This window comes from Aedes aegypti, chromosome 3 (genome assembly GCF_002204515.2).
Source record: "Aedes aegypti strain LVP_AGWG chromosome 3, AaegL5.0 Primary Assembly, whole genome shotgun sequence".
Taxonomy (NCBI): Eukaryota; Metazoa; Arthropoda; class Insecta; order Diptera; family Culicidae; genus Aedes; species Aedes aegypti.
Genome location: NC_035109.1, coordinates 122,166,238 through 122,192,370, shown reverse-complemented (window position 1 = coordinate 122,192,370; position 26,133 = coordinate 122,166,238). Strand labels below are relative to the sequence as shown.

The 26,133-nt window shown below is 37.6% G+C and overlaps 1 protein-coding gene across 1 annotated transcript in view; it reads right to left on the bottom strand.

Moving 5' to 3' along the window:
• Window positions 1–305: 305 nt before the first annotated feature.
• LOC5572560 (pre-mRNA 3' end processing protein WDR33) overlaps window positions 306–26,133 on the bottom strand; it is a 45,243-nt gene continuing 19,415 nt past the window's right edge. The window contains exons 4-8 of the mRNA XM_001654024.2: window positions 14,453–14,550; window positions 14,261–14,387; window positions 13,965–14,198; window positions 13,338–13,891; window positions 306–1,817 (exon numbers count right to left, since the gene is read on the bottom strand). Of these exons, the coding sequence (XP_001654074.2) occupies window positions 559–1,817; window positions 13,338–13,891; window positions 13,965–14,198; window positions 14,261–14,387; window positions 14,453–14,550 (2,272 nt within the window). The 3' untranslated portion in view covers window positions 306–558. The remainder of the gene's footprint in view (window positions 1,818–13,337; window positions 13,892–13,964; window positions 14,199–14,260; window positions 14,388–14,452; window positions 14,551–26,133) is intronic.

Genomic DNA, 26,133 nt, shown 5'->3' with positions numbered 1-26,133 from the left:
CATCGTAAATAATCATAAATCACGATTTTTTTTCACTCTTGAAACTATAACAAATAGTGAAACAAACCTGAAAATTGTATGATAACAGTCCAACGTTTGTTGGTGCCTACGGTTATTTCTTTCGTATTGATTTGAAAACCTAATATCACAGGCAAACGTACATAACTAGTAGCAACCGTTCTCGAGCGATGAACCGACGTCAAACATGACGATGTCTTCAAAAGGCTACTACATACGTTCCTCTGTGATACACGGTTATTTTTTTTCAAAGGTTTAGTTTATTCTAAACTCTAACAGCTTAAGTGTTGCATTCCAACGGACTTTCATTGATTTTCTCATTCAACCAATAAAGCTACACAATATTTCGCAGACTGACTCAGCATATTTTATACACAGCTTCTTCACGCATTCGACCACGTTTCGCACTTACACTCATATTGAACTATTTTATCTGAATAGCAGTAGTAGGTAATGGTTGCTAAAACCCGAATCAAGCTGTACAAACCAAAGGTAGAGAAACAAAATCATTACATCCCTAATACTTATTCAGTACACGACTTAGTTCCTCCGATTGCCACCTCGGAATCCACCCCGTTGGTTACCTCGGCCACCTCTCATGTTGTTCCTGTTGCGATTACCACCCCGGTTGTTATTCCATCCACCGTCGTCATTGTTTCCTCCGTGATCTGGACCGAAATTGCCACCATTGTTGCCGAAGTTGTTGAAATTGTTCGGCGGAGGGCCTGCACCGAAGTTATTATTAAAACCACCTGGCGGCGGCGGCGGTCCGTTGAAGTTGAAATTGCCCGGCGGTCCAGAGTTGAAGTTCGGTGGTGGCCCCGAATTGAAGTTAGGTGCCATTCCCGGAGGGCCATTCGGATTGAAGTTGTTCGGGTTAAAGTTGTTGGGTCCGGGTCCAAAAGCATTTGGTGGACCTTGTCCGAAAGCGTTCGGACCCGAGCCGAAATTGTTTGGCCTGCTGTTGAAGTTGTTTGGTCCAGGGCCAAAGGTATTTGGGCCCGAATTGAAATTTGCGGAAGCAAAGTTGTTTGGACCACCAAAGTTGTTCGAAGGACCTTGGTTGAAGTTGAGATTTTTTGATTGGTTGCCAAACCCAAATCCATCTCTGCTGTTGTTGTCCTTGCTATTGTCCCCTCCTAAACTACTAGGGCGATCAACTTCCATCTCCCACGAGTTGCCTCCTAGTCCGGAACCTTCATCATTAATTGAGCTATATTTAGCGGTGGTCCATTGTCCATTACTATTGGTAGTATGACTGTCTATAGGGGACCTCCTAGGCGATGGATAGCCACTATTACCCATATCCTCTTCGTCCCAGTTCTTCTCGTTATGTTCAGCCCAGAACTTTTTCTCCTCTTCCTGCTCCCGACGTTCTTTTTCCTTCTGCTTTTCCCGTTCTCTGCCCTTTTTACTGTTTCTTAGGGCCATTTCGTCTTCAACTTCATCCGTGCTGAACTTGATGTCTGGTGGAGGGAATATGTCCAGCTGTAATAAGGATGGTATACCTGCAGTCGGATCTGGTGCGGGTGGTGGAGGAGTTCTTCTTTTCATCAACGATGTGGACGAGAGCAACGGTTCGGTCGCTTCTGGTGGTTCCGATGGTTCGATTACAGTCGCTTTGTTGTAGATGAAGGTGGGATCGATTTCCAGTTTTATCCTGGTATCGTCCAAGTTGTTGAAATCCTCCTCGTTGATTGGCGGTATGATGTCGTGAAGATCTGGAATCCTGCCCATTATGATGAACCTGTTCAGCGATGCAGGACCTTCCAGAATGGCAGCTTCCAAATCGGAACCAGCTGTGAGAGGCAATGACATGAAAGTTTCAGGGTGAGTATATTGCATAACTCAAGTAATGTTTATAAAGCTTCTGTCTGTGCTCAAGAAAAGATAAGTTGTCTGTGCTTTGGGGTCATATTGCTCCCAAATTCAAATCGTGAAAACTACAAAATTTTGTTGGATTATCGTTGCTTTGGAAAGAAAAATTAAACATATTTTACTGAAAAACTTTGGACGCTTATATCTTAGAAACAGGTTTATACAGAAATAAGGTAGCGGGCCATTTGGCATAAGGTCATTTGGCATAATAACCATTTCATAACAATTAATTGGCATAATGGCCTTTTGGCTTATGCCTTCCTTAGCCGAGTGGTTTGATTCCGCGGCTATCAAGCAACGCCATGCTGAAGGTGTCTGCGTTCGATTCCCGGTCGGCCCAGGATCATTTCATAATGGAAATTTCATTTACTTCCCTGGGCATAGAATATCATCGTATCTGCCAAACGATATACAAATGCGAAAATGGCCACGTTGGCAAAGAAAGATCTCAGTTAATTACTGTGAAAGTGCTCACAAGAACACTAAACTGAGAAGCAGGCTCTGTCTCAGTGGGGACGTAATGCCAAGAAGAAAAAGATGCCCTTTGGCTCAATCAAAATTATATCCCTTCGTTGAAAATATGATTGTTCTGGTTGTCCGACATTTCACGGAAAACCATTTCACGGTGTAATATTTCGTAATTTGTAACATTTTGCGGTTAGTAAATACCATTTCGCGGTACATACCTTTTTGCGGTCATAACTTTATACATTTCAAGGTGATGAATAAACTGGTTATCTGATATGATCCTTATTAATTTGATTGGTGGTCCTTTTTAGTTTCACCGTCCTCAGCATTTTTGGCAATTCGATTTGCCGATTCTTTAGCTGTCCTTATTGTGATTAGTTATCATCCTTCCTAGTTCATCACCCTGATACTGAAGACTTTTTTGCACCTTTTTCAATTTTATCACTTTTTGGGGAAATGGCATTCCGAAAATGGGTCCCCGTTGACCTTCGGGGAAAAGTACTACAATCATTATTTCGAATTACTCCTGCACATACACGTATACACATTTACCTCCAGTGCAACATGTGAGGTGATTGATGGCCCGGGACTAATTAAAGCCATGGATCGCAATAGGAAGTACCTCCAGAAAATACTGGTGGCTGCTGAGCAACTCGATGTCATCATCGAGTTTGTTAAGAGCAAAAGCAATATCACCAAGGATTTAAAATGAAGACTGCTGAAATTGCGACATTCAGTCCTAGCTGCAAAGCAGGACTACCAGAAGGCCAAGGCACAACTTGGCAAGGTAGAAGGCAAAAAAAAAAGACACTAAGTCGTGCCAGACTGAAATGTGGTTGCTAAGGTAAAAGTGACCAGCGCGACCGTAGTACAAGCCGCAGTAGTAGCTAAGAAAAAAGAACCACGAGATCGCCCGAACCAGGCAGTGCATCCACAGGAACCATGCGCGCAAAGCAACAGCAACCTGTTGATACGAGTTGGAAATAGTAAACAACTTTTTCTCAAGGAAAAACCTAAATCGAAGACATTGAAACGTAGGGACTTAGGCAAGGCTCTTGTTATCAAAACGAAGGAGGCGAAATACGCCGAGCTTCTGAAGGCGATACGAAGCACGGGGATGTTAAGAAAGACACCGAGCAAAAGGGTGCAGCTTATAAGCAACAAGCAAAATAAGTACTTGGCGACGAAGTTTATGTAAGATCCTTGACTGCAGAAGCGATTCTCCAGTGTAAAAATCTGGATGAAAACATCGAGGCAGCGGAGTTCTCGGCTGCCCTCAAAGAGCAGTGTGACATCGACATATTCAGTTAGGCCATTCCCCTTCAGAAAGGGCCCGCAGGGCACCCCGATGGCGGCGATCAGACTGAGCTTACAACAGCCTCCTGAAGTTTGCTTCAAGTGTTTCCGGAAGGACCATAAATCGTGGAAAAGCAATACTCCCGACAGAGGTAAGCTGTGCAGAAAATTCGGCACCGAAGGCCATAGGGCAAACAATTGTAGGCAAATCGCTAAGTTCCCAATATGTGTCGACAGAGCAGACAAAGGACACTTAACGAATGGACCCAAATGGCCGGGCACAAGCGAAGTACCAAAGTAGCCAAAACGGAAGTAACAAAATTAAATTTAAACCACTGTGATGCAACCCAGCAGCTGCTTTGGCAGTCTGTCTCGGAAACGTAGACCGACGTGGTATTACTATTGGAGTCATACCGCATACCAGCCAACAACGGAAATTGGGTGGCCGATCCGATAGGTCTCAAAAGCTAGCAGCTCTTTCTCAAAAGACGGTTTTGTGATAGCAAAAATTTACGGCGTGAGGTCAACTATTGTTGGAATGCTTGGCCGCCTTAAATTGAAAGCTCTACTTCAATTGTGGGTACAGTGAGTACCTTCTGCAGAAATTGTACAGAATCGATTATCGACGTGACATTCTGTAGTCCTATTTCGGTATCATGAACTGCCACGTTAATGACGGTTATACTCATAACGATCATCAATCGATTCGCTATTATAGTATAATACCAGGCAGGCGGCAGGCATGTAACTAGACCCAAGTCTGAGGAATATTTATACATGAATCAGATATAATACTAAGCTTTCATTTGAGGTTATATTTTCTCAGATTGGACTATTCTTGCAAACGTATCAAACATTTATGTCGAAAAAGAGCCAAAAAAGTTGGGCAGGCCTGTTCTACACACTTCATGTACGCTTAACTCATCCTTCTGCAGCTAGGAAGTGCTAGTGAGCTATAAATATTTCAAGATCATATATCTCAAGATGTAGTTGTTCCAAAGCAAGCCATTTGCTGGTGAGAAATCTAACATAATATATAGAATTTTCCGTGAAGGTATCCTTCTTGGAAAATAACTCGAGAAATATTCGAAAGAACTGCAATCTCTGGATGGAATGGTAAAAATCCCTACAGACACCAGGTGGAATTAATTGTGAATTGCTGGAAGTGTTCTTAATAAATTTCCTGGAACAATCTCTGGAGAAATTGTGGAGCTCTTTCTCATAAAAAAAATCTTTGAGCTGTTAAGTGGAATACCTATAAGAAAATGAAAACCGAATTTAGTATAAGGTACCGTGGGGCAAGTGGGTAATGAAATTCGCATAGTTGAGATTCTTCAAATTCTAGAGACTTTAAATTGAAACAAATGAGGTCGTGTATGTTTTTTAGCGTGAATCCCACCAATAATGAGCAGCATGTTGAAATTGATTTTTATGAAAATTTGAAGAAAAAATACAGAAAAAGTTTTTGAAAAATGTCTCCTTACTTTTCACTTGCCCTAAAAGTGGGGCAATTGAAAAGTTTACCGTTTTGAACAATAAATTCAAAAACAAACAGTTGTATTCACGGTTTTTATTAGCTTTAACATTTGTTAAGGCTTCCCAATGAACAATAACATAAGTAACATGTGAACAAAGAAAATGTTATTCTTTTCACTTGAATTTTCTTCTGTTCAGTTATATTAGTTGAAATGATTCGACAACATTATAACTGCAACATTTCCAATGTTAGTTCTTACATTATAGGACAGCAATTGCATTTCTAGAGTTCTGTTTGATCTTTCGACCTTAACGCTTGCTTTTGCCTGAGCGAGCGACGAGGGCAGGATCAAACATGTTGCGCGTCGATCTCGTAAGTGAAAAAGTGGCGTGATCGGGGAGTTCGGTTGGAGTAAGTTAAAAAGTGCCGCGATCGGTTAGTTCTTTTTGATCTTTCGACGACCTTGACGCTTGCTCCTGGGCAGTGCGTCAAGAAAGCCCGAGCTGTCGTCCGTTTTTTTTTTTTTTTTTCGGGTCGCGCGCCTATTATTTTTTTTTTCTGAGTGCTAGCCGAGCAAACGAGTGAAGCTGAAAGTGGATTGTGGCTGCTCAGTCAAGGATAACGGATCAATTGGACTGCACATTTAATCGTTACAATGGTGGGATGTAAATATGATGTTTCAACAAACTATGGATGGTTCGTCACTGTGAGTGTCGACACCAACTCTGATTCATGATTTATTTATGTTTAACATTTTTTTCAGAACACCCCTTATATACCTTTATTTTTGTAATTAAAAAAACTTTGAATGGTTCGACACTACAAGTGTAGACTTGCGAAAGGTTCACTTTATTCAACAAACTTTGGATGGTTCGCCACTGTAAGTGTCGGCATAAGAATAAGAGTGTTCTATGATGTCCCAACCAATTGAGTCTTTCGTTTCTTTTCAAATGAGTAAAATATAATAACACATGCTTCCGTACTGACAGCTGTAGGAATATTACATTTAGGTATTTGTTCAACAAACTTTGAATGGCTCGTCACCTCAAGTGTCGGCATAATTTTCTTCTACATAGAAATTATATGAACAATTATATTTACGTATAAGCATGTATATATCTCACAAATCATTGTTTATCATGGTCTAATCGCTTATCAAAGTGAATCCTTTGACCCAATGGGGAGGTAACAAACATCCCTCCCAGTAACTTTTGTGGAGATGCAGAGGCAAACACGGTCTCCAAATAGAAAAGGTTACACACTAACATTCCTTCCCTCAATCCCACCTGACTGCAAGGACGTGGCCGGCGCCGTTATTGACCTTGTATAAATAGAGGCACTGAGTTATGCACACTGAAGAAGATTATGGCCAATCCCAGCTGAACTTCTAGTTGATTCTTTGTGCATTTTCACTGACTTCGGTCAATCACGGAATAGCAACCATTGATATGTGTAGTCAGTCTAAGCTAAGCTAAGCTATAGGACAGCAATTGCATTTCTGCTCTGTAGAATTTCCACCGCTCGTTATTTGTTTTTTGAGAAAGTCGGATATGACGTCGGATAACTCTTCGGGAGAAATCAAATGGAATCCTTCAATAACGCATTTAGAATCTTTTTTATGTGGATAGACCTATACCCCATTTTTATGTTTTGAAGTAGCATTACATAGACATTCCACGAGATTTCCATGTGTTCTCTAAAATTGCAAGTTTTCAGTCAACGTCTTCCTTTTAATTGGCTGCCCGAAGTAGACATATTTATATTGTAATGTTTGGCAACATCTTTTAGAGAAGTTCCATGATTTCTAATAGCTTTTAACGCTTGAGTATAGTGTTTCTTGAATTATCAGCACATTATGTTTTTCTATGATAATTGCGAACCATTTTTACTTATGACTACTTAAAAAGAAAACACAAATTCAATCTCTAATGATAAACTTTTCACTTGCCCCACCTGATAAGAAAATTGAAGGTGTTTAAATTTAGTTATTTTTAGGTCTACGTCGAATTAATTCTAAAACTTTTTTTATTGCAGTTTCAAACTGTCACAGAGGACAACTAAGAATGGTACAGAAAATTATTTTCCGCAACTTTTTTCCACTGAAAATATTAAAATAAGATTGTACGCCGCCAACTTGTTACGGAGTAACAGTTGACAAATTAACAATTTTTCGCTCTATTATTCAATAATGGCTGAAAAATCTCAGAGATCTCTTTCCTATCGTAATGTTCTCAATGGCCTCAAAGGTTTAGGCATGAGTTTAAAACGTTAATTCACATATTCAGTAAAATATATCAACTGTTTTCACTTACCCCATTTACCCACTTGCCCCGCGGTACCTTAATATCATTTATTTCCACTTGAGATTGTATCCTTTAACAGATACGCGTATTTCGATTTTGACTGTAAATCCTTCTTCAGTGTCGTGTACTAGACTAGTCTCGACAGTATAGGTATGACTAGTCATGACACTGAAGACGGCCTTACAGCTGAGATCGGAATATGCGTATTTATCAAAGGATACAGTGGAATTAAGTGGTAGAGATGATCGGGTCTCGGGTTTTCGAACCCGAAACCCGACCCGAACCCGAACCCGACGGGTTCGGGTCGGGTTCGAGTTTGAAAATTTGAAATTTTTCTGGTTCGGGTTCGGGTCGGGTTTGAAGGCTACAAAATTATCGGGTACGGGTCGGGTTCGGGCTTACAAAAAGTCGGGTTTGAGTCGGGTTAAGGTCGGGTTTGGTAAGAATTGTGAACAGAGTAACAAACTAAAAGCTTCCCTATGCATCAGGAACGATGAATTTACCATCTTTTCAAACTCGGGTTTTATTCGGGTATTCTTACAAATATTTTTCGGGTTTCGGGTCGGGTTCGGGTTTGCACAGCAAAAATTTGTCGGGTTCGGGTCGGGTCCGGGTTTGCTTTTCAATTACAGGGTGTCTACTCGTTTACCGAAATGAAATTCCCTGATATTTCCAGGTTTTATAAATTAGTTCCAGGTTCAAGAAACACTCTAATTTTATAAGACCAAAACAAACTAATGACAATTTTAAAAAGTTTTTTTTAAAGTGTCTTCACTCATCTAGACTTTTTAAAGCAATGTGCTAAAAATATTAAAGCTTAAGTCGAATATTCATATGAATTGTATTTAATAAAGATGGTGTTTTGTTTTATTTTGCTTGAAAAAGTTCTGTCCATCATCGGGTTTAGAACACGGATAATAAAGTTCCCGTTCAATCGAACCCGACCTGTATAACATTTACAAATGTGGTAATTTAGGTGAATGATTAATTATTTGCATTCCATTCAAAAACTATCAAGAGCTCTGAATAAAACATGATTGTAAAAAAATAATTCAAAAATGTTTAAATTCCAGATTACTTATCCGGAATTGGTTTTTCCGAAACTGAATATTTTCCAATAATTTTAGAAATTGTTCATGAAGCATGGCCGAGTGTTTTGCAATAAGAAAATTCAGAAAAAGACTAAACAGTAATCAAAAAACAAAACAGGAACCAGGAGAAAAAAGTTTGATTTTTTATGGAATCAGACCTGACATTTCTCTGAGCATATTTTTTTTGTTTGAACTTCCTCGAGACATTACGAAAAATAATAGTGTTTGTTTTACTGCATTTTCAATGATTTTCTCAAGGAATTTCATCAGAAATAATCTCAGGTATTTGCCCAAAGATACAGATATAACTCTGAAGATTTCTTCATATTAGATACATGGATAGATATTTTAATTTCTCTCCCGGATTTCATTTAGTGATTGGCAGTGGGGTGTTTTGAAAGCTACAAAGCTCATATTTGGCCACAATATGCGTCCTACTAAAGCGCTTCTTATTGCACTGTTTCAGATAATTCGACCGAAAAAAACCCCCATGCCAAAGTGAATCATGGAAGTGCCCAAGTAGCTCTGCACCCTATAATTTCATATATTAAAAAGACGCGGACACCTTCTTCAGCCATTCAGCTGCACAGACTGTAACTTAACACTAGACAACGGACAAGCATGCTCCAGTGGCACAACCGTGAAACATTCACGACGAAAAGTTTCAATGGCTGAGGCGGGAATCGAACCTGCACTCCATGACACGACGCAATTAAATGCCTGACGACACTAACCGCACGGCCACGAAGCCCTCATTTTTCAAGAAAATCTCTAGTCCTCAAGGTTTTATTGGTGATTTTCTCATCGGTTTCCTAGAACATCGTCCAAAGGCTCTCATTTTTAACATGTTGCAATATTCAACCTGAAATGCCTCCAGGAATTTCTCAGGATTTCCTACATAATTGTCCTTCAGAATTTCTTCAAGATTTTGACTTGGAATTTCTCTTAGGATATCTTGAGAAATTACTCCAGAGATATCTAAGATTTCTTTGGAAATTCCAGAAACAGGAAATTCCACTAACAGTAACTCCTTCAGTAAATTTTAGAGATTTTTCAATGAAGTTTTCACAAATTTTTACAAGCATTCTTCCAAGAGTTTTTCGTGAAGAATTTCCAGCAAATATTAGAGTAACCTCTAAAAAAAACTTGTGTAAGTTCTTAAGTCATTCTTGATAAATAAGGATTATTAGGAAAACTATTGACAAAACTTAAAGAGTAATTGCTAAAATTATAGAAACAAAAAAAAAAAAAAAGAAAAAACAGATCAATATTAAATCTCTGTGAAGCAACTCCTTGAAAAACTCAATCGCTACGAAATTGTGTAAGAATAATTCTTATTATTATCGGAGGATTTCTTGGAAAAACAGTAGTAGTAGTAATTAATGTGGAATCTTAGATTAACTTTTGAGAATTCTATGGTATTTTTATTAGATTCATTGAGGAATGTTTGGAACAACTGTAATCCTTGGATGAAATACAGAGGAAATCCCAAAAATGAATAATAGAGAAACTGAACCACGAAACACAGGTCGAATATGAAATGTTCCTAATAGATTTACTAATTAATTACTCGAGGAATTTTTGTAACAATTCTTTGGAGTGTATGTGGACATAGAAGCGTAGAAATTCTTAAAACAATCCCTGAAAGCTTATGAATTAACCTTTGCGGGCTTCTTGGAAGATATTCTGTGGGAATCTTTGGAAGATCTGATAAAGTTCCAGCTGGAAAATTCAGTTGAAGAATTAGTGAAAAAATATCTCAAGGAAGTCCTAGAATAGTCTTTGAAAAAAAAAATTAAGTAATCCTTAAGGAAATGACTGGAGGTAGTATTGTTGAAGTGCTCAAGGATGTCCTGAACGAAATTCTGATGACATTCCCTTAAGCATCCTTTGAAAAATTGCTGGTAGAATTGGCAGAGGAATCTCTTGAAGAATTCCTGGAGAGAATCCTGTATTTGTCCCTGAAAGTATTCCAGATGAAATATCTGGAGAAAACACAAGGAAAATTCTCGGAACATTTTCTCTAGAAATATGTGAAGAATTTCTGATAGAATTAGTTGAATAGTCTCGTAACAGGCTCTGAAAGTTTCTTTTGCATCAGAATTCACTACAAGCAAGATAGGGAAAAGAGATCCTTTAGATACCATATTGGTTAAATTAGGTCTCATCATAAATAGAGACTTATTAGAGATTTGAATAAAAATAGAGATCTAGTCTCTAAAAAGAAACCTGCCCCTCAGCCCTACATACGTGAATCCTATACTGATCAAATATACTTGAAGATATTTTATGTTTAGATAAGTATAGCATAGCATAGACTGACTGTACATGTCAATGCTTGCTACTTCGTGATTGGTCGGAACTGGTAAGAATTGCACTCACCAGTTGGTAATCTATTCTCGACTGAACACGTATATCTTCTCGCACTCACACAACATGAACCACACACGACGCCACGACAAAAACACGACTGCTTGGACTTCCACGACGCACTCCTAAAGATATTTGATGTTTAGATAGGGCTATTAAGTTCCACACGCAGCGAACTGGACCATCGAAATTCATACATTTTGCCTTACACGCAGCGAACTGGACCATCGAAATTCATACATTTTGCCTTATGAAAGATGGAACGATTATCGCAATACGAACGCTTTCTGTATCGTTTTAGCTTCACTCCATATCAAGGCGTCGATAGGCGCGGGGTGTACGCACGAGCCTATCGATCGCAAGGTCCTTGGTTCGATTCCAGGTTGCCGCGAAAACTATTTTTGTTTTCAAATTTTGGTTTCATAAGGCAAATTTATGAATTTCAATACGATTCCTTGTGGCGAATTTTCATAAGGGGTTCCTATGTTTATCGATAGTCCATTTGCCTGAGTGCATTCCTGAAAAGATCCTCACTGTATAGTTTAAGTAACGTTATGATAGCGGCGCAGCCGAATTTTTTTTTGAAAAGAGTATTCTGGTGGTAAGCTCTGGATTTTGACGCAAAAATCCTTTGTAGTGAACATATTCTACCATGAATTACTACTTCAAATTTTTTCCTGATTTTAATTCAAATTCCCTGACAATTCCAGGATATTTCCAGGTTGAATAAAATTCCCTGATAATTCCAGGTTTTCCAGATTTTTTCCAGGTAGTAGACACCCTGAATTATTGTCTCGGGTTCGGGTCGGGTCCGGGTTTGAAGAAATAAAATAAGTCGGGTACGGGTCGGGTTCGGGTTTGAAAAATGTGAAACCCGACCATCTCTATTAAGTGGTCTAGTACTAAATTCCATTTTTAATTGCTATTTCTGAGATAATCAGTGGATGAAATCTTGAAAGAATACTTCTCGCTTAATTTATGATCTCGCCCTAAAAGCCATTGGTAACCAAGTGTGTAGTTTGTTCTTACTGAGCAACAGATTGAATTTACGCATTATTCAACGAAGCTAAGATAAAGAGAAGATCTTCCTCTATCTCCCAGTGTTTTTTTTTTAATAAAGACACTTTACATCAGAGGGGTGCATTCGTGTCAGATCTCCCAGTGGTGGTAGTTTTTGTCTTAGTTCATTCATTTGTTCAAAAAGAACGAGCTACACCCTCGGTTACCAATGGTTTTTAGGGCGAAATCGTAAATTATGTGAGTTTTGCATAAATGGCTAGAAGAATAAATGGAAGAATCGACATAGGAATATCTCGATGAATTCTTGCTGGATTTCCTGAAAAAAAAACCCTCATTCATTCTTCCTGAAAATTTCAGCTCATTTGGTCGTTCCATGAGCTGGCGCATTTGAATTGAAATTAATATGGGATTTCCAGCTCAAACATATGAAAAACAGTATATCATCTACTGGATTCAGGATAATTGTTGATCGCATTCAATTGAACCCAGAATGTCAGAAACACTACATCATACCTTAGTGAACAATATTGTAGAAGGTTGTATCATGATTAAAATTGATAAAGTTGGTGTTTAAACTATCTGAAGTAGATCTGAAAACCAGCTCTGAATTTCTTCAACATAGCATGATGGTTACCACAAGGCGAATCATAGCCACCTATGACGCTGGGCGAGCTGCTGCGCAAGGCGCATGCGTAAATGTGAATGTTCGGGAGTTCTGATCTAAGCCTAACTTTAGACAACTGAAGGGTTAATGAAAATGAGCTTACATCCAGATACAACCTTCTGCTATTATGTTCATTAGGGTATCAACAAGTGTGTTTGTCATTCTGGGCCCAATTGAACACGATCAATTAGTGTACAGAACAAAACCGTGACAAAGAATCAATTTTCAATATTGAAGGTGTATTTGGTTTCGCATAAAGGTTTACTGGAGACATAATCCTTTCTTATCTTCATAATCTTGAGATATAGGAGGTCATAACTAATTCATGGACAGGACATTAGCGTCATCACGCGTTGAAATCCCAATTATCTAATATGTTCGATATAGCAGCTCTCTTGCTGTTGCTAATTTCTACGGACGCATGTATGATTTTGTATTGATCTGGTTTGAGCGCCCAAAGTTAAAAAAAATATGTTTGGATCTTTTTGCAAAACAACCCATCCTTGCACCCCACCATCTCTTTTTTGAATTTTGATAGAATTATTTTTGAAAGTAAACTAAACTGTAAACAAAATGAAAATCCGTTTAAATTTCGCAAATTGATCGCGTTTTAAATTTGGGGTAAATACGACCCAAGGCACAGACAACGTACAATGTTAAAAAAATACTCTAGAATCTCTAGTGATAGAAATTGGGAATCAGATCACTGACAAACAGGTTACAGCTCTTCAAAGTGTTAACGATATACTTACGTAGAATAGGGATGACTCGATCATACAGGATAATCGCTGTAGGTGCCATCTTTTTAAGCGGCAGCGCTCCTGGATTGCTTTCGACAATCTGCGATATGACTTCTTTGATTTCTTCGGACGCTTCGCGGTGCTCTTCGTACTTACTGGCCTCATTCCACTGAGCTTGGAAGTTACGCGGAATCGGTTTGCTGTAGGGAATTTTCTTCTCCCTCATCTTCTCGTTGAAATTCGTTACGTTGGCAAAGTCCAAACCCGGAATGACGCCATTGTTGTTCGTTCCTAAACTGTCCGCGATGTCGATTTTGTCCTCTGGGCCCATACCCGGAATGACGACGTGATCATCCAGTTCGCATTCGTCCAAACCAGCCAAACTGGCCGGCAATGTGTTGAGATTGTACTTGTCTCGCATTTGATCACCGGGCCGATTTCTGGTCCAAAATTTGATTGTGTGGTCGTTCGATCCGGAACACAAGATGTGACCCAGAGGGTGCCACGCTAACGTCCACACTATACTCTCGTGGGCGTTATCGATTCCACCGACTTCTTTATCAGTTCTGAAAGATGCATGTTACGTGATTATCGTAGATCGATGCAATCAGCTAATTAGTTATACTGAAATGACCTTACCCAACGTTCCAGAACAGAATCGATCCATCGGACCCACCCGAGGCGAACAGACCCTCGTGAACAGGATGCCACGATACCGCACTGGCTTCCTTTTTGTGACCGCGGAAGACTTGGACCTCTTCGCTCAGATTTCGCAAATCGAACAACTTCAGCAAGTGGTCTCGCGAAGCTGTGACCAGCCAGTTTCCGTTGTCGTTCCACTTAAGATCCATGACGGTCGATTTGTGAGCATGCCTGGAATGGAAGAACATTTTTGATTAGGGGTTTAGATGGTCACATGATTCAGTTAAACTTACAGAGTAGCTAACGCTACATTACTCTTTGGATCCCAAATTTTGATTGGCTGTTGATTATCCTTGCTTCCGGAAACGATCAACGCTTTCTGCGGATGCCAGTGGACACATTTTACATCCGCGCCATGACCTTGAAGATAAAATAAACCTTTGAGTTCGTCAAATTCTCAACTGTAGATCATCGAACCAACTGACCTCTCAGAACACGTTCCTCTTGACAACGAAGGAAATCCCAGACACGAACCGTGCCGTCATCGCTGCAGCTGGCAAACTTGGAATCCGACGGACTGAAGCTGTATGGGTTGTGGGAGAAAGGGAAAGATAGACCGTTTCGTGATTAGGTACACCGTGTCAGGGACAGATATTTTTCTCTTTTATGTGTATAGGCCAAGTTTCGGGAGGGGGATGTCTCTTATTCTCTTAGTATATTCAATCTTTATTTTTATTTCAAAGTAACATGTGTATCAGCCAAGTCTTAGGGGAATGGATATTTCTTATTTTATTGAAACTTTATTAAGAAACAGAATGTAGAATAAATCGCCGGGAAAAGCTGGTCCTCTCGTGGTCGGTTTGCGGTGGATGGTGCTCTGGAAGTTTCTGCCTAATCCAGGGTCCATGCCCAAGCCCAAGTTCAAAACCATTGCAATCAAATCGAGTACTCGAGAGTTGGACGGATGGAGACGGTTTTATTTATTTCTTTATTCAAATCAAGCGACATGGATATCCCTTGCATGGACTTTTTAAAAAACGACAACATTTTATTCAACAGGAGATTTGGACAAATGAAACTCTATTGGGTCTCTTTCGAATAGGAAACAGTAAGAGAAATAAAAAGCCCTTGGTTATAGTAAAATCAACTCGATTTATTGATTCCATTTGGAAGATGAAGGGAAGCATTTTGAGACGGGGCTTTCATCTATGATTCATTTTTATTAAAGATTTCATTCAAAAAGTACAAAATCTACGTTCACTTATATATTATTATTACAATCAAATACAGTCTTTTGGGTTCAGTTAATATTTGTATGATTTGAAAACATTTTTATGGGCAAGAAATTTTCATAAGACACACGCCTATCGACACATACGTTTATATACATTTTTTACCGTGTTCAGCTCTAGTATGAAAATAAGATAACTTTCAAAATCTGTAAGTATTACCTAATAAGAATAATTCTGTTTCTAGCATTCGTCTTCAGTAGCGTTACAAATCGTAAGGCGAGTTATATAAATTTTGTAACTCGCCATACGATTTGTAACTCTTGTTGAAGATACCCTTCACGACAGAAATGACTCTGCTCGTCATACTAACATTTTATTGATGTTTTTTTCCAGCGGTTTTTCCATAAATTGACATTGTGTATCACACGATTTACTCCAAAATTTGAGTACAGGATTTTCTCTAAAATATTCGTTCCGCATTTGTTTAAGACCTAATCAGGTATTTCTCTGCGGATACCTCCACAAATTACTTCAGACATTCGTCCAGAGAAGGACAGCAATAGCTGTAGCGGTAAACACGCAGCTATGCAGCAAGACCACATTGAGGGTGATAAGTGCGGTGAGTTGCTGGAGGCTTTTTTCGGGTTGGAAATTCTCTCGACATTCCAGGACTTGAAGTATCTTTGTGCATGTGGCAAATAAATCCTTCAGATATGATGAAGATGCATCGAAGCCACACTTCAAATTATCAACAATACAAATTTAGAGAACCAAACATCCGTTCAAACAGAAAAATTGTAATTCTTGTTGAATATATTGGAATAATCTCTTGAAGGATTTTTTAAATCCTGTGTTTCAGTGGGAGAAATTCAGTATAAATAACACAGCGTAACAAAAATGACATTTTTGCGTGTCTCAAGGATTAAATTATGTGTCTCTAGTAGATTTGGGTTTGCTGAATCTGATGCCATTCTCAGAAAAGATTCAGCACGTCACAATTTTTAGCTACAGGTCGCCAAAGTTGTATAAAATAACGGTTTTATTAATGTTTACATGAAATTTAAAGTACAATTTATCTAACTTTTTTGTAATTTTATCCACCAAACATGCAAAATAGAGTTTAAACTTTCATTTCAGATTTAATTTGATTTAAATTGCACGATTAAATTTCGATTAAACCGATTTTTTCAACATGCTTGCAGTCTCCATAGAAAATTCGTCGTTTCTCTATATGGCAAAATACTATAATTTTTTAAACCATAAAAAATAACTCTTCCGCATCGAAAGTATAATAAACTTTGATGATAAGTATTGTTGTACACATAAATTTTGAATTTGTTTGAATTTGAGCTCCTTGCGCCTATAGTAAAACCTATTGTTCCTTTTGTAGCACGCACTGAGAGAAACTATTTTTTATTATACGAAATAATTGATAAATTAAGAACTTTCTTTACATCAAGTGAAAGCTTTTGATGCACACTTTAATAAATACAAAATAATAGAGTTTTCGTAGTTTTCATAGCTTTTAGATGATGTAAAAATAATTACACTAGCGATATTTTTCGATTTTATACGAATTTTTGTTCTTAGCTATGCGGCTATTGGTACATCGACCCTAAATGATAAAAATTTCATATTTGATGCTGAAATTCACGAACAGGCAGAATTGACTTTAAGTAATAGACACTGGTATCACTATTGAATAATAATTGTCGTCAAACAACGTTCAAGTATTCATTATAGAAACGTATTTTTTATATAGAAATATTCGATTAACGAAACAGTGTTAAAAAGTTAATCAATGGAAAATGTATAGTTTATTTGTTGGAACTTCGATTTTTATTTCGGAAATGATTTCCAGCAAAATTAGTACTCTGTTTTGAAGACGAATTTCTGACAAACTCTTGGATTTTTTTTTGGTTTTTATTTCTAACCGACTCTGGCTAATCTTCTGTAGGAGTTGTATTCAGGTTCTTTCAGAAGGCAAGTTTACGATTCCTCCTATAGCCGCAGATTACTGCAGTAAGCTCACTAGTAATTTATTCAGCAGATCCGTCAGGTATCAGTCCTGGTTTATGACACAATTTATTGAAATAATTCGGACAAAAAATTCATCCCATAGTCGCTTTTCAAGTTTTGTCAGAATCTTCTCCAATACTTTTCCCAGAAAATTTTACATTTTCCGTTGACGATATTCACCTAAATCTTGACACTTTCGCTGATTTCAAAACAATACTATAGTTGTCTTTATAATAACAAATATCTATTTCTTTCTGTTTGTATTTGAAAAACTAAAAGTGACTTTAGTGACCATTTTTTTTGAAAAAAGCGACTTTTTAGTGATCAGGTCGAAAAAAAGTGAGCAAGTCACTAAAAAGTGATTTGCTACCAGCCCTGATACCGGGGAAATTACCGGGAGAATTTCTTGGGCTATCGCTGCAGGAGTTCCTGAATCTACTAAAGAAATCTCTGGATGATTCACTGGAAAAAATGCTGTAGCACGAGAAATGTGTGGAGGTTTTCTTGAAGAACCTGGACGATTCTTCCACGAAATTTCGTAGAATTTTTTTAATTTCTATCTTGATTTCTCGAAAAAATTTTTAATGAATTTTCATTTAGTTCAACAGTGGATTATATTTACCAAAACAAATCGTAGAAATCCCTGAAGATTTTTTTTTAAATTGGAAGAGCTTCTGGTATGCCCTTATATAATCCATCAAACGCGTACCATATCGAGTTCAGGTAGATCCCGGGTCACACAACTGCTCTGAGCTGTGTCTCTGACGAATAGGACCGTCATATGTGGATTCAGCAGCCTTCTCTAAATGATAAATAAAACCGATAACGTGCCTGTTATCCAGTCGAGAAATGTGACAATTTTGGACATAAGTTTGTTTATTGTGCAAGAAAAAATAAGGCCCCTCTTTGAGTAATACACGGCACGAGTAATACAAAAATTCAGCATATTCATAAAAACGTTGATGAAGGGTTAAAACAAAATAGTGGTGCTTGAAATTTAAATAAAATAAACATTCTGTCCTCCAGGTTAAGAGTGGCTGATCATCATCCGAGATAAACTCTGCGCTAAATCGTGATTTACCGGTTATCTAAGGATTTGATGTCAACTTATGCACAACCAACCTTTTCAGTGCAGAGTACTGTCTCTAGATTTTTATTCTTAAAGATTTGAGGTTCCCTGTCATCAAAGAGTCTTCTGAAAAGTTGTTCGACTATGTCATTCCCACAACATTACCAGGGACACTAAATGTCTACTTGGACGGCTTAAATCTTTTCGGATAGATGTTTTTTTTTTAGATAAGTCAACGTCAATACCTTTCTTGAGCCTAAGAGGCGCGACCACGTTTCAAACCGCGGGTAGAACAAAAGGAGACAATACGCTCAAAATTTTACAAAAAAAAAAAATAAAATAATAAAGAATCTATCTCGAAGACCGGACAATTTTAAGTGATGTTTTCAGTTGTATTTATATAAAACTTTATTGATAAATTTTCCATTTTTTCCTGCAGTCCCTCCAGTGATTTATCTAAATATTCCTTTGAATAAATTCTTAAAAGATTATTTCTGGGATTCTATCATAAATTTCTATGCAAAAAATATTCCCAAGTTTAAAGATAAAACCTCAGCCATTTTACAACAAGTCGACATATCAAGAAAGCAAAAAAATAAACCAAAGGAATGCACGGATTAATGCCTAAGAACGTTTTTTGTGCTATTCACGAACAGCACATAAGAAATCTTGAAATTGATTACAATTTGAAGCGGGATCGAATCCAGGTCCAAGAATGGGAAACTTGATGCTACACTTGCGTCGTCTCCTTTTTTGTTGATGACACGTGGATTCGACTATGAGGACAAAGATAGCTCCAGCTCTACTCTTTGAAACTCGTTGAGTAAAGCACAATGTGCTTCATTTGGTGCTTTTCATAGGAGACATAATCGAGAACTAATGTGATTGACGGTGGTGTCGAATCATTTTTTGCTTGCTCAAGTACGCTGCAAGTGCGTGAATTTCAAACTACGGCGTAGTACATTTCATACAATGATCAAAAATTATTTTGTTATTAGAGGCCGTGAATTAATTATGTAAGGAATTATGTGGAAAGGGAGTCATGAGGAGGGGGAGGGAATTGTTTCTTACGTGCCAGACAAATTATTCTTAATTTTCATACAAAAAATCTTCCCACGGGGAAAAGGGGTGTCAAAATCTTGACATCCCCGCGTCTCCTGTAGGAAAAACAGATAAATAACAGGCCTTTTCAAGTGACAGGTCCGTCTATGCATTTGTTTACATCGGCGGAGGACCGGCGCTAAGGCCCCAAGCACAATGTGAACGGCAACGCGGTACAACGGCAAAACGGCATACCCATCTTGATCTACACTTTACTTATCAATCCCATGTTGACTAAATCCTTTTCAACATTGACTTGACAAGTAGAGTGTAGCTCAAGATGGGCTTGCCGTTTTGCCGTTGTACCGCGCTGCCGCTCACATTGTGCTTGGGGCTTAACACGGGCCTGTCATTTTCATAGAAAAACTGTCAAAGAGCTTCCGGATCAGCTGATTTGAAATGTCTCGTGAAAAGACCTATCCTAAATGCATATTCTGCTGTCAAGGGCTATTGAGGGCGAAATGTGTGATACTATTCGTAAAAGAACAAGAGAATATGTTTATGCTTTGTGAAACTTATGTCGTTTTTGTTTTTAGGAACTGGGTCGGTGATCAACACATAAACAAACCAACGTTAGGCAAATTGTAGTTCGGTCGAACCTGAATCGGGTTAGGGTTGAAACTGTGATTCAGAACGGGTTGCGCCAGTTCCAACCTAGGTTCAAAAACGAATTCGACATTAGCAACCATTATCAAATTCACCGACAACCTAGCAAAGAAAAGCAATCCTCAACTTCGCCTTCTTTGTAAAAAAAAAACTCTTATCGCGTTTGGTCTTTACGCATTTGATATTTGCCTTTCAAACGCACACAGCAATAACATAAACACAACGCGAAAATGTTGTCAGATGTATTGAATCTAATCAAAGCAGTCGTTTGTTCAGGAAATTTTCAAAACTGCTGGTCAACACGAAAAGAATACCGAAGTCATCGACCGGTCCATGATTAAACAAGCTTCTTTTTCTTATTCTTCTTGGCATTAACGTCCTTACTGGGACAGAGCCTGCTTCTCAGCTTAGTGTTCTTATGACCACTTCCACAGTTTTTAACTGAGAGCTTTCTTTGCCAAAAGAGCCATTTTCGCATTCGTATATCGTGTGGCAGGTACGATTATTCTGTATGCCCAGTGAAGTCAAGAAAAACAGGCTAAGTTCTTTCAATAAATCTAAGACAAAGAAACATAAAACGTCGGAATAAATTATCAGAAAATGAAAGATCAATTTTTTTTTTGAGCTGGATGTTTTTACCCCCTTAGTAATGAAGTTAAGAGCAACGCTTCGATGAACGATTCTCACAACTATTTTGATGTTTTTTGGACTTAAATTATGATTTTATTTTCTAACTACATTTGTAGAACTTCAAAAGACATCAAATTGTTTCAATCCGAAGACATTAAATTATTATACACCGTTATTACGAAGAATTTTCAACCGAAATCTTATGACTTCCGCACGAAATAAGATTCGAAGATAAACGCGCACACTTTTTCAAATATTGATAAAATTTCACGTTTACTATATTTAATCCTCAAGTATCTTGATTTGCAAGGACCAATTGTTGCAAATACTATAGTGATACATAAACGTGCAAGTTGATTGAAGTTTTAAATCTGATAATCATATTTTGGGTCACAATCCGTAATAGGGTTACTTTAGGCAAAATGAGTCAAGGAGCAAGATATTTGAGCGCAATATACATTTTTGATGACATGAATAATTTTGTCAGATGAGCAGCATGTTTTTACTTAAGATCTGCCAATTAATTACTATAATTTTTACATTTCCTGCTTGTAAAACATAATTATGTATTTTACCTGTTTTTCTTACGCGATACACTCCATATAGGTAGTCCATTTCAAATCGATACGGTGCAAGATTGATCATTTAATGCAACCATTTAAATTTCACATCAGGGGGGGTTGGCAATTCCAAAAAAATTTGGTCTCAAGGGGGCGAAAGTCAAAACAGTTTGGGAAACATTGCATTAATATATTCTTCTAGGCTTCGTAAACACTATCGATCTTGTATGTATGAAACATTGGACAAGCATTTGATTCTACTGAGGTCGTGTGTGCTGTGTAGATAAGGAGTGTATCGAAAAGTAGTCGCAAACATTCAAAACGGTATATCTCAGAGCATAGTTCATCTTTTTAAAAGCTTTTTTCACGCAAATCTCCATCATGTCATCAAATATTGAAGCAAGTAAAAAAAATATTGATTAATATGCAGTCTTAATATAAATACAACAAGGTTTACAAAGCATAGAAAATAAAATCTTGCACAAAATTACATTTTTGAAGTGTCTTCTGAAGATTCGATGATTTGTATTGAACAAAATTTATATCAAACAAAATAAGATGAGAAGCTTATTCTATCGGAAAAAATGTTTACTTCACACAGCACGAAAAACGGATTAAAAAAAAAATATTGCTCTAAGAAAGCTCAAATATTGGAATAAGGTCGGTTTTAGAAAGTCACTTTTGTATAATCAACTTTTGAGGCTCTGTCATATACAGTGGTAATATTATACAGCAGGGTGCCGGTACCAATGGTTGTAATGTACCAGTAGATTGGACTATGGAATAAAACGAATATTTTTCGATAAAAACGACATGTGATATTTTTGGTGGATAGATCGTCTCTAGTTTAGTCGATTTGCCAAATTTCAGCTTTTTATTTTATTAAAAAGTCATATAAATAATTAAGTTTATGCAAAAAAATTGCTCCCTTGCACCAGTAGTAGCCGTCGTGTTCCAGTAGTGGATCAACGGATGGAAGCAGTTCTTAAAATGGATGTATAAAAATGAAGAAAAGCCCTAGAGATGATCTTTATGCTTCATTCGAAAGATATTAATTGCTGTTCCGAGGGGAAAATGTTAATCCTATGTAAAAATTTGCCATTTTGTTTAAAATTCCTTATATCATTCCCGAACGTCTACTACTGGAGCACTAGCGCAACTACTGGAACACGTGTACCAATAGTGGCTCAAGCGATTTTATGTTAAAAATATAGTTTTATCACTCTTTTTATAGTTTTCCCATATAGTAGAAGTTGAAATCTTTCTGTTGACACCAAAATATCTCTGTTAAGGCTTTTCGTTATTTTGTTATGATTTTTTATAGCTTAGGTAGTCCACTAATGGCACTGGCACCCTATCAATTTTTGCTTACGTTACTTCATAAATATGCAAAGAAACTTTTCCAATCAAAAAATATTTTTTTATTCGTTACAATCGTTCGATACTACCATTAACGTGTAGAAAGAAAAAATAAAAAAACAAGGTCCTTCAAAATCGACTTTTTTATTTTTGTATTTGCTCTCAAATGCTTGTTAATGTATTTTTCAAAATATTTTTTAAACTTTGTCATAAGAGATTTGGCACAGAATATATTAGCATAAACATAATTTTTTTTTTTTAATTTAACACGTTTATTAACATATCAATTTTTTCAGAGGTGTGCAAGATTTTCATCGACATCTGTTAGTAATTTGCAAAATTATCATACAAAATGCCACTTTATTGAAACAATATTACCGCATCATAATTTTTAAATACATTGTAAAGCATTTCTGATCAAAAAATTGTTTCTAGGTGCAACCCAATAGTTTAGAGACTGTTTTGAATGTTTGCGACTACTTTTCGATACACTCCTTAGAGAGAAACGAGGATAGGTTTTTTATTAGAGGATGCCTAACTGCTGCACATCACCCATTATTGGACATCGTTGATCTTTTTTCTATGGTTTCAGGATTTAAAATACATAATAGTTGATTGTTGGATAAATCTCGCAGTTTGACTTCAAATTTTCTATCCAGTTTGGACATACGTTCGTGGGTTATGCAAATGTTGAAGAAGTCAGAAGAATCGTTCATTATTCAAGTTTTATACTTCTTATTAATAACAATTAATATGGCGGACATTTAAAAAAATCAAATGGTGTTAGTCCTTCTAAAAGTTAGATGTTCTATGACACCCTAAAATGATGAATTTATAAAGGTGTTATTTTCGATTATTTATTTAAAATTAACCACTTGTCCCAGAGATACGATTTGTCGTTGGGAAATCTCGACATCTGGAAAGTTTGAGCTATTAAAATTATACATCAATATTTCAAATATTTGCTGAGATAATTCAAATTATATTTTGACCCATTCTTATCCTTCTGACCCATCGTAAGCCCCATCGACAATAATTCTTTCCAAAGTTTATGTAGGAAAATGATCTCCGATCCGTTTGAGTACCAAGCTTTAATTTGATGGGTATTTCTCTACAAGCTTTTATTTGATAAGTGTTTTCGGATGTAAATACTTGTCTTTTAGATAATGTTCTTCTACCATAGACACTCTGAATTGTTTATGATCTATCTACAATCCAGATTTACAAGCAAATCTTTTGAATGAAACTTTAGGTAAAAGCTAGGCTACTAAGTTGTTAATTTTAGTTAGGATATTCGTTTAGTGTTGTTTAAATTAGAGGGGTCTATATTTTTATATAAAAAAGTCATCTTTCTTATTTGTAGAAATTTTGGTAAAAATGCCTCAGCAAAGTTGTAGAAGATTCAATTCACTTTGATTGACGTTATAAAGGGTGTCCACGATTAAATTGCCACACTATGAAATTGCTCTAACTTTCTAACCGTTGGGTAGATTTTAATGAAAATTTGAGTGGATTTAGTTCATAGTGCATTATTTACATCCTGCAAGTTTTAAAGTCCTATGATCAAAACTCGCGGAAATGGAGTCGTAAGAACAGCTCGTGCGTGATAAAATCTTGCGCATTCATCACGAGAACAAGGATCTCTCGCATCGTTTCATCGCTAAAACGTAGGGAATCGCGAATTTCACGGTGTCGCGAGTGACTAAGCGGTTCGAGGAACGACTGACCACCGATCGGAAGCCCAGAAGTGAAGGAAAAAGTATTCCGTACAACACCAAAAATCACAACCGCGTAGTTGGGGCCTTCAACCGAAACCCGAACGCTTCCGTTCGGGATGTGGCTAAGAACCTGCACCTAAGACGAAGTTTTGTCCAGAAGGCCAAAACTAAGGCTGGGCTTCGAACGTTCAAGGTACAAAAGGCCCCTAATCGCGACGAGAAGCAGAACAAGTCCGCCAAAACCCGTGCCAAGAAGTTGTACCTCAACATGCTGACGAAAGTTGAATGCTGCATCATGAACGACGAAACATATGTGAAGGCCGACTTCAAACAGATCCCCGGCAACCTGTTTTTCACGGCCAAGGATAAGTTCAGCGTTCCGGAGCATGTCGGCACTCAGAAGATGTTCAAATTTGCAAAGCAATTCCTGGTTTAGCAAGCCATCTGCACGTGCGGTAAGCGGAGTGCACCTTTCGTGACACGATGAACGGACAGGTGTACATGAAAGAGTGCCTCCAGAAGCGGCTGCTTCCCACAACTTCCCAACAATCTTCTGGCCGGATTTGGCCTCATGCCACTACTCCAAGGACGTGCTGAAGTGGTATGCGGACAATAAGGTCAATTTCGTGCCGAAAATGTTCAACCCTCCCAACATTCCGGAGCTCCGCCCCATCGATAAGTACTGAGCGATTATGAAGCAGCACCTTCTTAAACGACCTAAGGTAGTGAAGACAGTCGAGGAACTGAAGAAAGTATGGGTTTACATGCAAAAAACGGTTGATTCACAGGTTGTGCAGAATCTTATGGCCGGGGCTAAGGCCAAGGTGCGGGCATTTGCGTATGGACTGTAAATAAAATACGAGTAAAATGGTAAAATGAAGTTTAATAGTTATTTTTCAATCCCTGAAAATTTGATGGCAATCGGATGAAAACTCGAATTTTGCGAATCAATTTTGTGTGTGGCAATTTCATCGTGGACACCCTTTACTAATTAGATCGGACCGAGTCGCCAATAATAATTGTCACCTCCTCCAACTCGCCCCATTTCCCCGCCTCCCAGAAGAAGTACAACTAGCGACCTGCGGTTAATATCGGATCAAGCATTACAGATGCACTAGCCATCAAAATATGAATTCAGTAATGCAATACTTCATACTAAATATTGCTTAGTTTGACATTTTCAGATACTACCGCGAGGACGCCATTCACCGCTTATTTAACAGCATTTCAACATGTTAAATTCTTTCAAAAATAATTCGTTTTATATTTTTCATAACTTTTTGCGCTAGACGCAAGATAAACCATTTGTTTTTGAAGGAAAAAAGTTGAAATCTGAAAAATGTATGATGGTATCGAATGACATGTATACCAATGATACAGGTTTAGGGCGCCATTCACCGCTCATCCTAAGTATGAGGCCCTATACACAGCACTATTTGGAATCAATTTACTTCCATTAGCTGGTTATTATCTTTGTAGTGTAGTACGACAACATATTTAACATTACCAGCTGAGAAGCATTTTTTGATCTGCCATAGTAAAATCATTGTTGAACTCATATTTATTGCCTTAAACAGCCTAAAATTATTTTTTAGAAAAAATGTATAAGATAAAATCACATAAATTTCATTCTGATACACCTCTTCTTGGTATACCAATACATGCTAATAACTTTTATTGCGAAGATTGTTCATATTTTTCAAAATAACTCAATGAGCGGTGAATAGCGTCTTTACGGTATTTTTGTTTTGAATTCCTAACAATGGTAATTTCAATATGTTTCCATTTCCATTGGAAGATTTATGATGATCAAACATAAATTTCGAATAATTAAAAATCATAAAAATCCTCATCAAAATTCAGTGTTTGGAA